Source organism: Chinchilla lanigera, unplaced genomic scaffold (assembly GCF_000276665.1).
Source record: "Chinchilla lanigera isolate Chin_1 unplaced genomic scaffold, ChiLan1.0 scaffold00066, whole genome shotgun sequence".
Lineage (NCBI taxonomy): Eukaryota > Metazoa > Chordata > Mammalia > Rodentia > Chinchillidae > Chinchilla > Chinchilla lanigera.
In genome coordinates, this window is record NW_004955467.1 from 74,185 (window position 1) to 87,285 (window position 13,101).

Consider the following 13,101-nt stretch of genomic DNA (forward strand, 5'->3'; position numbering starts at 1 on the left):
GGGATAGCAGATGATAGGGCCCTGTCCCCAGGTCATACACACAATCTCAGAGAAGCCGTGTCCTGACACACACTGCCCACCCACCAGCTAAAAACCCAGGCGTGAGCCTATGACGAGACAGGAAGAGGAGCACCTGGACGGAGCCCACTGTTCCTGGGTGGAACAATGGTCACTATGCCCTTTCTTTTATTATTCACTTCCAAAATCCTCTGTCCAAAGAAAAACATGATTGCAGTGATGTGAAAAATGTAGCATAGGTAAATTACAGGGTCATAAGAGGAGTGGTGGCCAGGGTCTAGCAGGAGGGAAAGAAAAGGAAATCCCTTTGGGTACAGAATTGGAGATGTTCTGGACGGGACAGTGGTGAGGGCTACAAAACACTGACAGCACACTGAATGCCACCGATCTGATTATTTCAAATAAGGATAAAATCCTAAGCTTTATTTACATTAATTCTATCATCGGCATATCTCAGGGAAGTGAGGGTAGCAGTAAATACAATAATAAGTAAATCTGGAAGACAAGGGAATGGCAGGTATGGGTCAAGAGCTGCCTCCAGGTAGAGCTGAAGAGATGACCCCTGCGGTGGAGCCACCAGGAGTTCCGGCTCTGCAGCTGGCGGCAAAGGAGATCCAGGTGCCGACTCTTGCTGTGGGACCAGAGCTGGTGAGGGAGCTGCAGGTGGAGCTGGCACCAGCTCTGTAGCTGGGACTTCAGCGTGGGCTGGAGCTGACCCTACAGTTGCAAGAGGAGAAAGGATCACCAACTATCCATGCTCTTCCTCAGGCCAAAACCTTCCCACCTCCTGTCAGACACAGCCGTGTGCCCCATCACAGCCCCAGCAAGGCCTCCCAGACTGCGTCCCCCACTGACTGCTGAGTGTCTCCTGGGTCACCCGGCATCTGGAAGCTCTGTGGTGCTCCAAGGCCATCCCCTCCCCACGGGCCCACACCCCAGTCCTCCTTACCCCGGGGCTCAGCCTCAGGGGGCTCAGGGGGCTCCAGCTGGTGGAAGACAAGCTCAGCCTGGGGCTCCACCTGGGAGTGCAGCTCCAGTGCAGAGTCAAGGACAGGAACGGTGGACCTGGGGCAGGCAGGAGGCAGAGGGGTGAGAGGCCTGGCTTTTCCTCCCATACTACCTGCCCAGGACGCCTGCAGGGAGGGGCATGTGGGCCTCCTGCCCAGTCAGTACAGTGTCCAGCCCCACCCTCTCCCACCCCCGGTGGGGCAGTGCGGTCCCAGGCAGCCCCGAGAAACTGACAGAAGGCTCCGTGGGAGGGAGTCCTTGCTTAGTGGTGCGACACCTCTGCCTTCTTCAGGGAAGCCTGACAGCGTCTCCTCCGCCGGCCCCACCAAGCAGGTCAGCTCGGTGAAGACAGATCAGGACCTGCTGTGTCCTTGCACTCAAGGGCACTGGGCTGCTGCTGCACAAACATCTGAGAAGTGAGGGGCCAGGGGGAGTCTGTCCTGCCTCTCTGCAGTCTCTAGCTCGGGAAGGACATGCCCCATTCTCTGTGCCTCTTTTGGGCTCCCCTGGCACTGCTGTGTGTCCACATCTAGGGAGTCAAGAGGGCATCACATCCACCATAGTGGGAGCAATACCTATTCCACTTCAGGGTGACTTTGTGGCCCGCAGATAGCACTGAAACCTAAAGGGCAGAGGTTGCACCTGCTCTGCTTATTAGATCAGGATTCATGCCAGAAGTGTGTGCACAGTGTGCCTTCCTGTCCATCGGTGAGATATGAAGACCTGCTCTGCACAGTGCCTGCGTGGGCCTGGGCCTTTGGCCATCCCCCAAGGATTCCTTGCCCGGGTATAACCTGAGGCCCATAACGTGACTCCCCAGTCTCCTTTAAAATGGCCAATTCATCTTCCCCAAGTGCAGGTTACAGTGAGGGGGAGGCAAAGTTTTCCAGTGGGGCTGGAGCCTCGTCTGTGAGAATCATCACAGCCTCTGCAGCAGGTCCTGCCAGGGCCAAGGCCAGGGCCAACACTTCCCATAAAGGTGCCATTTCATCCTCAGAGACTCTGTGCTCTCAATCCGCTCAGCACCCCACTGTTCAGAGTTGTAAACTGAGGCTGAGAGAGGTGCTTGGACATTGCCTGGGCTTGAATCCAGAGGTGGCCAAGTCCCACTGTACTGCTGAGAGAGGAGCTCACCTTCCCACCATCAGGGCCTGTGGGGTGGAGGTGTCGGCCCTTGAGGAGTCCAGGAAGAAGGGGCCGGGGCTGGGGCCGCTGTCCAGGAAGGCCGGCTCCAGGGGCTCCGTCAGAGCGTGTGGCGGCCCTGCCTGCACCGTGCTCACTGTGCAGACCTCTGCCAGGCTCTCTGCTGACTGACTTCCAATCTGTGATGAGACAGAGGGGGGACATGGAATTGGTGTCCCAGCCAGGGCTTCTCAAGAGGGTTTGGTACTCATCCAAAGCCCACCCTCCAAATGGTCCACAGAGGCTCATGCCAGAGGGGCACAGGAGGGCCCCAGCAGAAAAGGGATTCTCATATTAAAAGTTAAATTTCAGAAGCAACACCTAAAACTAGCATTTTCAGGCCAGCTCGGTAGCTCTGGAGAGCTTGTATGTAACACCATGCATGAAGAACAACAACCCATAAACCCTGAGACAGCGTCCCACTGTAGAGATGAGAAAAGAGAGGCTCATCCTAGGTGGGCAGGTCCATGTTTGCACCGAATGTTCCCCAGGTTTCTGGTGAAAAGTCCCCAGGAAGGAATCAGGTCTGGCTTCCTTAGCTTTGTAAGGCAGAGTGGCTGAGTTCTCTGCTGCCCTGATTCAATATCATTTAGCCAAAAGGAGGCCCCTCTTGTGACCTGCATAAGCTCTGGGAGACAGCAAACGGCAGAGAAAAGGACAGGGTAGGAAGTATCTGATGTTTCGGGTGAGCACACCTGTGCCGATGTGTGATGTGCACAGCTGGAGACATGATGGGAAGACATTCAGGCAGGTGCCCCACAGACGCTGGGCCCAGGAATTGAGTGAAGTGAAATGGCAGAATTCAGTATTGGCAGGAAGTGACTTAGTGTCCATGTCCCTATTCTGATGTTCCCACTGATGTGTGGTAAGCGACCTTGCACCTGACCAAGACAGAGGTGGAGCAGAGACCACACGATGGCTGAGGACATGGACCCCAGCTTCATTTGGGAGCAGGACCATGGGCTCTTGTAAACCTTGGAGGGAGGTGCTGAAGTTGTTGTGTAGCCCCGATAACAACTAGTTGTTTCCTGGTTGTTATCTCTGTCCTCTCTGGGCCCTCTGCTCACACACTCACCCCACGCTTGTTACTGTGGGTCCCAGAGTCTGGTACCGGGACATGGCACACAGGCCCCCAGTCACCTGGTCCACCCCGATGTGCTGTGTGCAGCTCCATCAGGGCAGTGGCGGGCAGCCAGCAGGAAGCGCGAGGCTGGGCCTGAGGACCGTTGCAATTTTCTTGCTCCAGACAACTTTGTGCTCCCCAAATCGTGATCAACCCTGTCACAGGCTTCTACTTCAGGAGGACAGCAGGTGGCATTGGAAGCTGTGGATTAGCACTGAGCACTGCCTTTCTCCTCCTGCCAGCCCTGTCCTGGGTGGGAAGGTGACAGGAGCCCTGCCTCACAGCCCCCCAGCACCTGCTCCTGTCCAGAAAGACACACCCTCCAGACCCTGTCCCTGAACTCCTCTCCCACGCATGACCTCAGGTGGGAGTGGTGCAGGGGACTCACAGTGGTGGCCAGGCCTAAATGGGCCTGTCCTGGACACGACGGTTCAGAGTGGCTGGTGGCAGAGCCTAGGGACACCTGTCCTGGGCTCCCTCTTGTCTCTGAGTGCCTGGGGGCCGGAGCTGCCGAGCCCTGCCCTGTGCTGCCCATGACAGTTGGGCGGTTCCTGGTGCGGGTGCTGAAGCATCTGGGCCGAGCGAACCATCCTCTCCCTCGTTCCCAAGTGGCTTTTCCATGCGGGGTCCTGAGGCTGGGGCCTCGAGGCCTGGGAAAGCAGCAGAGCATGTTGGCTGCTCGCTGTCTCCAGCCAAGTGCCTGGGATGGCAGTTGTGGCTGGTGACCAGAGTTCTAAGTTCTGTTTGGACCTGTGGCCAAGGAAGTGAGGTCCGGTGTTGGGGTCCGTAGCTGAGCCTCCCCTCTGAGAGGAAGACTTGGGCCCCTTTCTTCATAGTGGAACAAGTGTGTGTGCTCCTTAGAAACAGCAAGTGAAAAGCTAGAAAAGCTGCCTGTGATTTTAGACTTTGCTGCACTTGGAATTGTTCACATAGCAAATATGTAGATGCTCAAGTTGGGGCAGGCACAGAGCCAAGAGCACTCTTCCGTTCAAAGGGTCCAATTCAGGGTCACCACTTGGAGATCTGTCAAATTTTAGGACGATTTTCTTTCCTGAGCTGATTTCAGTTTTATTTCAGTTCCAGTGGGGTATATGGAGATGTTTCCAAAATGCCCACAGTAATTTTCCTTAAAAGATATAAAAGTTTCATCTTAGAAGCCCTGTCTGTCCAGAAGAGGATTCATAGCACGTTTTTAGTTTCAAGTGCACATCAATGGTTAATTATTCACACAAAGATGCTGAACTCAGTCACGCACTGTAGTACTTGGTTCTGTGACATCCTGTGAGGAGGGACAGCAGGTGGGGAATGCAAGGTGAGGTCTTTGCAGGGCCGTGGGGATCATCACCTCATGCTGACCAAGGACGCATGCGCACATCCCTGGGAAACTTTCTGGTGGCCGCTGTTAGCACTTCCTGTCCTCCCCTCCCAAGCAGTCCATGTGCGCTGTGTCCTGACTGCACAGTTTTTCTTTTCGAGAGCTGATGGAGCTGAAGCCCTTCAGCAGCAAGCCTCTTTGCTGGGTCTTCTTCAAGCAGTGTGCCCGTGCTGGGCCCCACCTGAGCTTCGCTGGAGGAGCCATTGCACGCCATTGTGCGGCTGAACCCCGACTTGTTCATGCTCCCGTCTGCTGATGGACATGGCTTCAGTTTCCGGGGTGGATTCTTAAAAGCGAAGATGCGATGACCGCTCTCATACATGTGTCTGTATGGAGATAGACTTTTGTTCCACTGGAAAAGTACTTGCAAGCCACACTGCTGCATGATATTGCTGGTGTCTGGTGATTTAGAGATTGTGAAAATATCTTTTGAGGCCCTTGTTTAAGGCAGAGTTGGGGGTGGCTTTTGTTTCTGTTGTGCTTCGGTGTGTTATCTTTTGGTGAGGGCTTTGAATCCCTTTCCTGGTGTTTTCATTGTGTTCTGATTTGACTTTGTGTAATCAGCCCGATAAAGTATAAGAATATTACATAAACTCAAGTAGTTTTGTTCTGGAGAGAATTTAAAAAGGAAAAGACAAAAATCACCTATAATTTCAGGAATCAAAGCTTGGCGAGTTTTTCTTGCAAATGTACTTTCATCAACAACAGCTGACATAGCGTTTACCATCACCTAGACCGTGGTCCACTGCCAGCTATTTGCATCATTCCATGTGTTTTTTTAACATTTACCTGAGATGGCTATGGATCTGCTACTGAATACACCCTCTCAGGATCTGGGGATCTTAGTATGAAGAGAAATCAGTCATTCTTTTTGTGCCTAAATTCGTTTTTAGCGGCAGCATTTGAACACGAGATTTCCTTTTTTCCAAACACTTTCTTGTTTTATTCTAGTGCAACTCAAGTACATGTGAATAAGGAGAACATAAAAGGTGCTCCTCTTCTATAAAAAGATTGAATGTTTCATAGCAGAATAATTACAGAATAACAATGTTTAATACACTGTGCACAATGATCTCAGGGATTTGTTATTGAGCTATGTTCCCATGCACTTGTTTTTTCAGATTTTATTGGTCCATGTAGTGGACTGACAACCGGTGGTCAACTTATAATTCCCGCTCCACTGAACTGAGTAAGCGAGGTGCTGGGTGTGGGAGGCCCATCTGGGGATTATTGGCAACAGCGTAAGAAGCAGAACTGGAGGTGAAGAAGTTTGGCTGTTGGGGACAGAGAAAGGATGCTGGGAGCTGGTGGAAGATGTAAGGAGCTCTTGGCCCAGTTGGAGGAGCTTGTCATGCTGGCTTTCCTGATGAACTCGGTTGTTTTCATCCTTCGAGGATCTCAGGACCTTGTTGGCACTGAGAATAACTTCAGTTCACTTTGGGGAAGCTTGGTCCTCACCTTGAGCATCGCTTCCTGGCTCTGGAGGGGAGGATGGTGCACTGCTAGTCTCCTGGAGAAGCTTGCTATGTTGGCTTTCCTGATGGGAACTCAGCTGTCTTCACCACTGGAGGAGCTTGGGACCTCACTGTTGCTGAGGATGGCTGTGGTACTTTTCAGGGGAGCTCTGGTTCTTACTTTGCACATCGCTTTCTGACTCCAGTGCAGATCCCTCAGCCTGCTAGCACAGATCCTTCATCCCACTGGCACAGACTTCCTAGATTCCACCACTGATTTTGGGCCTTCCCAGCACAGATCCATGAAACAGGCCTGTGTGAGATGTTGTCGTGGGCTCTGGGCCTCCAGCTGAATTTGTGGAAGGCATTGTTATGGGCTCTAGGGCTTCAGCTGGACTCATGCAGGACATCGTCATGGGATCCAGGCCCTCAGCTGCATTCCTGGTCTATAGTGTGTGGACAGATTTCCTCCACTCCTTTGTACATCACTCTCTGAGTGACTACTATAAATAATCTTATAAAATATATGTCTTGTATCCTATTGTTTTAGCTTGCAAAATAAACCCCAAACCAGAACAATACATTTTACATATGCATGCACTTTAAGTTGTTTTTTTTTTTTTTAAATTTTGAGACAGGGTCTTACTAACTCACTGAGTTTTCCAGGCCGGGCTTAAGCCTGTGATCCTCCTTCCTCAGTCTCCCAGAGTGCTGGGAGTACAGCTATGCAATATCCTTATTTAGTAATTGACAATAATTGCATGGATTCATGGAATAAAATGCTGTTTTGATCTTTAGATGTGTTGTAGATTCAACCTAGTGAATGTATCTACCAGCTTAGTGACTACAGTTTCTTTCACAGTGAGTAGGATTAAAAATCCCATTGTTGAACAGTTTTGACAGATTCATTGCTTACTCAGTGGGATCCCCGTGCCGTGCAGCGGTCACTCAGACTGCCTTCTCCATTGTGCCTGAGACTTTGTGTCCTTTGGAGCACATTGTCCTTCTCCCCATCCATCATGGGATTTGATCACTTTTTGAAGTCACATGCCCAAGCAAGGTGAGAAGGTTCAAGCTACTTGGGGCACACTGCCCTCCAGAAGACCAGGCCAATGTCAAACAGTATTTGTCCGCCCACATTCTCTTTCCAAGCCTTTTTTTTTTTTTTTTTTCATTTAATTTCTGGGAATTGAATATAGGGCCTTGTGTTTACCTACATTGCCATCCATTTTTAAAACTCTTTCTTTTGGGCCACTTTCTAGATGAACGGCTAAGTTGCCAAGGATATCCTTGAACTTGTGAAGCTCCTGTCTCACTCTCCCAGACTGCTGTGATGATAAGCAGTACCACTAGACTTTTCATTACAGTGTTGCTAAAAGCTCACTAACTAGCCAAGTGTGCTGGCACATGCCAATAATCTCAGCACTCAGGAGGCTGAGGCAGGAGGACTGACAAGAGTTTGATGCCAGCTTGAGGTTCATAGTGATTTCAAGGCCAACCTAAACTACATAGCAAGACCTTGTCTCAAAAAACAAGAATCTAGGCGTGGCGGCACACACCTGTAATGCGAATACGGGGGAGGCTGAGGCAGGAGGATTGCTGCAGGTTTGAGGCCAATCTGGCCTACAAAGTGAGCCCTTGTGGCTACAAAGATGTCCTCGTGGCTGTATACTTTGGTTCTTAACTGGGCTGTTTGTTTTAACCCACGGGCCTGCTCTTGTTGCAGTAGGAGACTGGTTTGATCGCTGTCATGTGACAATATACCTTGAGATTGGGTATTTGGAGTCCTCTACTTGGAATCTTCTTTTCGTAGCTATGGGGTGGCTCTTTGTAGTCCCATATGAATTTTCATATAGATTTTTCTCTTTCTAGGAAAATATCATTGATGTTTTGACAGGAATGGCACTGGAACCGCTGGTTGCTGGGGTAGCATGGACAGTATGACATGAATTCCTCCATCCTTAATGGTGGTATGTGTTTCTTTCTCTTTGTGTCTTCTCATTCATTTCATCAATATTGTATTATTTTCAAGAATCAGCGGAATTTGGTTAAATTTGACCTAAGCTGTGTCTACAGCTTCCCTGAGAAGAGGCTGAGTCCTGAGAGAGAAAGGGCAGCAGGCAGAGGAGACATCCGGCCTCCGTCCTGGCGGATCCTGCCTGCATGCACGCGCCAGAGCCCAGGAGCAGGTTCTGCCACAGCAGTGCCTGCACTGAGTTTGCAGCCCGGCCTCCCTGGATATTAGGGTCATTATGGTCGAGGCCCCAGCAGAGCCTCCTGGTTTCCCCGGCCACAGAAACTTGGAGAAAACCGACCTTTACCTGTTGTACCTGATGAGATTGAAGTCACGTGTCATACAGGAGTAGCTCAAGGATACACAATAGATTGTGGCCCTGCCCTCGGCCCTCCTTCCCCTCCTTTCCTCCCTGGTTCTCTCTGGGCACGCTGTCCTCGCTTCTCACTCTTTCCTGCCTGCAAAGGATATTCACTTTGAATCTCCACATCGTGGATCCTGGTCCCCTCCACACACTCTCAGCTTTGTGCAGGACGAGGGGCCACTTGTCTGCAGCTACAGGTGTCAACATCAGCTTAGTGAGGCCTTTTCAGGTGCCCCCATGCAGGGGCCTCAGCCCTCTCCTCTGCCACCTGCTTTATTGGTTTCAGCACTCGGTGTTGTCTTCCACTACAATCTCTAGTGCTTTGTCCCTCTCCTCCTCTAGGCTGTGAGCTCCTAGAGGGCAAGCAAGAGACTGGGCTTCTCTGTGCAGGTTTGTGCCATTCAGCCCAGGAATAAGGTGAGAATCTGAGGCACAGTGATTGGATAGATCGGAGCATTTTCCTCTGAACTACCCTATGGATCCCACATATGACATCATTGTGTGTGTGTGTGTGTGTGTGTGTCTGTCTGTCTGTCTGTCTGTGCCTGTGTCTGTGTGTATCCTCTGGGATGCTGCTTGAAAGCAGCCCTACATGGGATGTTTAGACAGAGGTCCCTGGGACCTTGGGGGTTACTCTTCTGAAGCCTTTGGGAGCTGGCTGAGTCCTGCACTGGGCGGTCTCTCTCCTCTGGACTTCTCCCTTCTCCTCTGCACTCTGCCATGTCCCAGGCCCTGTACCTGGCCTTGCCCCTTGCTGGACTGTGGTTCCCAAGTGTCTGCTGAGGGTGGAATAACACACACTGCCCTTTAATGTAGAAGTTCCTTCATACTGGGGAGTGGAGTGCAGGGGTCCCATGCTGTGCTCTCCACCTCTGCCCTGTCAGCATCTTCACCTGCCTCTGATTTGGGCGATGTGGATACCATCCCTCCTTCTAAAGCCATCATCGTCCAGTCACCTCACACCACCAATGAATGAGAAATTGATGAGATCTCTCTAGGTTTGTCCCTTCTAAGAAAAAGCAAGATTAAGCGGTGATTTCCAACATCCTCTGACTGAAGAGAAACATAACTGCAGTGATGTGGATAATGTAGAAGAGGTGAATGACAGGGACAGCAGATGAGTGGTGGCCAGGATCTAGCAGGAGGGGAGAGAAAAGAAATTACTTTGGGTACAGAATTGAGGGAAAATGTTCTAGACTGCACAGTGTGAAGGTTGCACGACATTGAGAAGGCAATAAAGGCCACCAAGCTGATCGTTTTAAACAGCACTAAAATCTTTCACTTTATTTACATTAATTCTACCGTTTCCACCTCTCTGGGAATTAAGGAAAGCACTAAGTACAATGACAAGTAAATCTGGCAGAGAAGGGAATGGGAGGTTTGGGTCAAGCGCTGCCTCCAGGTAGAGCTCAAGAGGTGAGCCCTTGCGGTGGAGCCACCAGGAGTTCCGGCTCTGCAGCTGGCGACCAAGAAGATCCGGGTGCCGGCGCTGGCTCTAGGACCCAAGTTGGTGAGGGAGCTGCAGGTGAAGCTGGCACCAGCTCTGCAGCTGGGACTTCAGCGTGGGCTAGAGCTGGTGCTGAAGTTGCAAGAGGGAAAAAGATCAACAACTGTTCATGTTCCTCCCCAGGCCAAAACCTTCCCACCTCCTGTCAGACACAGCCGTGTGCCCCAACATAGCCCCAGCAAGGCCTCCCAGACTGCGTCCCCCACTGACTGCTGAGTGTCTCCTGGGTCATCCGGCATGTGGAAGCTTTGCTGTGCTCCAAGGCCATTCCCTCCACACGGGCCCACACCCCAGTCCTCCTTACGCCGGGGCTCAGCCTCAGGGGGCTCAGGGGGCTCCAGGAGAAGCTCAGCCTGGGGCTCCACCTGGGAGTGCAGCTCCAGTGCAGAGTCAAGGACAGGAGCGGTGGACCTGGGGCAGGCAGGGAGGCAGCAGGGTGAGAGGCCTGGCTTTTCCTCCCATGCTACCTGCCCAGGACACCTGCAGGAAGGGCCATGGGGGCCTCCTGCCCAGTCAGTGCAGTGTCCAGCCCCACCCTCTCCCACCCCCAATGGGGCAGTGCGGTCCCAGGCAGCCCCGAGAGACTGACAGAAGGCTCCGTGGGAGGGAGTCCTTGCTTAGTAGTGCGACACCTCTGCCTTCTTCAGGGAAGCCTGACAGCGTCTCCCCCGCCGCCCCCCGCCAAGCAGGTCAGCTCGGTGAAGACAGATCAGGACCTGCTGTGTCCTTGCACTCAAGGGCGCTGGGCTGCTGCTGCACAAACATCTGAGAAGTGAGGGGCCAGTTCTCTGTCCTACTTCTCCACCATCTTTAGCTCATGCAGCCATGTGTTCCCCAGTTCTCTTTACCTCTACCGAGCTCCTCATGCAGTAATTGTATCCTTGTTTAGGGAGGCCTGGAGCCCAGAACAACTACCTTGATGTGAACAATATCTGTTCTGCTGCCCAGGGTGTCTTGTTGGCCCTAAAAGAACATTGAAACTCAAAGCAGAGCAGATTGCACCTGCTTGTAGGATCATGGTCAATACCTAGAAAAGGGTTTGCACATAGTGTGTCTTCATGTATATTTGTAGTTTTATGTCACCCACCAGCTCTCCCATGACTTTGAGGGGCATGAGCCTTTGCCAGCCCCAAGAATTCCTGCTCTGCGTTTACCCTGAAGCCCATAGAGTGAGTCTCCAATCTCCTTTACAATGAACAGAACAGCTTCCCCTAGTGTGGGTCAGTGAGGGGGATGGAAGATCATCCTTGAGAATCAGCACAGCCTCTGCAGCAGGTCTTCCACGGAGCCAAGGCCACAGCTAACCACTTGCCACAGAGCCCCCATTTCATCCTCAGTGACCCTGTGACATTGATCACCCAGCACTGACTGTTCAGAGTTGTAAACTCTGGCTGAGAGGGGTGCTTTGGTATTGCTAGCACCACTCGTGGCCAAGTCCCACTGTACTGCTGAGAGAGGAGCTCACCTTCCCACTATCAGGGCCTGTGGGGTGGAGGTCCTTGAGTCAAGGAAGGAGGGGTCAGGGCTGGGGCCGCTGTCCAGGAAGGCCGGCTCCAGGGGCTCCGTCGGGGTGTGTGGCGGCCCTGCCTGCACCGTGCTCACTGTGCAGATCTCTGCCAGGTTCTCTGCCAACTGATTTCCAATCTGTGATGCAAAGGGCAGACATGGAATTGGTGTCCCAGCCAGGGCTTCTCAGGAAGGTGTGGGGCTGAAGCAAAGCCCACACTCCAAGTGGTCCACAGAGGCTTGTGCCAGAGGGGCACAGGAGGACACCAGTGTAAAAGGGATTCTCATACTAAAAGTTAAATTTCACAAGGAACACTTAGGAATACTAGCTTGTTCAGACCACCCTGTTCACTGTGGAGAGGTTTATATAACTCCATGCATGAAGAGCACTAACCCATGAGTCCTGAGAGAGCCTCATGAGGTGAAATCAGTCTTGTCCCAGGTGGCTGGGTCCCTTGATAAGGCCACACAGAATGTTTCTGGGCTTCTGATGAAATGGGCCTGGGGAGGAGTCAGGTCTCGCTTCTTTAGCCATGTGAGGCTCAATAGCTGTGTTCTCTGGGATGTCATTTAATCCAGGGTTGCCAGACATCTGACCAGAACCTTGTGGACTCCTGGGGCCTGGAGTGAAAATGATGTGAAATGACAGACTTGAATCATGACAGGAAATGCAGTGACACTGTCCATGTCCTTGTTCTGATGCTCCCAGCACCATGTGGGAATGACCCTGCACCTGCCCAGGGTAAAGGCTGAGATGAGGGGAGATGGTGGTTGAGGACCTGGAGTCCAGATTCCTTGGGAGCAAGACCATAGGTGCACTGCTTACCAAGCCCTGGAGGGAGATGGTGAAGGTGTAATCTGACCCCAAAGGTCCTCTCCATCCTCCCTGGGCCTCAATACAGAGTCCTCTCCACTCACACACACACCCTGCGCTTGAGCTGACACCTGTTGTTACCGTGATCCCAGGGTCTGCTGCAGGGACATGGCACACAAGCTCCCAGCAGCCTGTGCCACACCAGTGTCCTGTGTGCCGCTCTGTTGGCACAGTGCCTGGCAGCTGGCAGGAAGCATGAGGCTCTCCCTGACCACAGTTTTTTGCTGTTTTGTCCCAGATAACCATGTGCTCCCCATAAACAAACAGCTCTGTCCCAGACTTCTAACGCAGGAGGACAGGAGATGACTCTGGAAGCTGTGGATTAACACTGGCCACTGCCTTTCTCCTCCTGCTAGCCCTGTTCCGGGTAAGAATGTGACAGGAGCCCAGGCTCACAACCTTCAGCACCCACTTCTGCTCAGGGGAATTTTCCTCAAGACCTTGTCCCTCCTGCCTCACCCACCACACCTACACTGAGGACAAAGGTGGGAGTCGTGCAGGGGACTCACAGTGGTGGCCAGGCCTAAATGGACCTGTCCTGGACACGACGGTTCAGAGTGGCTGGTGGCCGAGCCTAGGGACACCTGTCCTGGGCTCCCTCTTGTCTCTGAGCGCCTGGGGGCCGCAGCTGCCGAGCCCTGCCCTGTGCTGCCCATGACAGTTGGGCGGTTCCTGG

General features: G+C 52.4%; 1 protein-coding gene across 2 annotated transcripts; it reads right to left on the reverse strand.

Moving 5' to 3' along the window:
• Window positions 1-413: 413 nt before the first annotated feature.
• On the reverse strand, window positions 414-13,086 carry LOC102028845 (formin-like protein 6). Of its 2 annotated transcripts, none has more exons than XM_013522045.1 (4): window positions 12,935-13,086; window positions 2,161-2,348; window positions 968-1,083; window positions 414-735 (listed from the first exon to the last, which is right to left on the reverse strand). In XM_013522045.1, exons 1-4 carry the CDS (start codon window positions 13,079-13,081, stop codon window positions 434-436), a joined length of 753 nt encoding a protein of 250 aa, XP_013377499.1. In that variant the 5' UTR covers window positions 13,082-13,086; the 3' UTR covers window positions 414-433. The 2 variants fall into 2 exon arrangements, with proteins under 2 accessions (XP_013377499.1, XP_013377498.1); XM_013522044.1 differs by lacking the exon at window positions 12,935-13,086 and adding an exon at window positions 3,720-4,043.
• Between the last annotated feature and the right edge of the window lie 15 nt (window positions 13,087-13,101).

Bases quoted from the DNA above. Each gene is read 5' to 3' on its own strand.
- LOC102028845 (XM_013522044.1), bottom strand. From the start codon at position 4,001: ATGCTCTGCTGCTTTCCCAGGCCTCGAGGCCCCAGCCTCAGGACCCCG. The intron at 2,349-3,719 runs GTGAGTCCCCTG...GTCTCATCACAG, and splicing joins ATTTAGGCCTGGCCACCACT to ATTGGAAGTCAGTCAGCAGA. The intron at 1,084-2,160 runs GTGAGCTCCTCT...TGCCTGCCCCAG, and splicing joins CAGGCCCTGATGGTGGGAAG to GTCCACCGTTCCTGTCCTTG.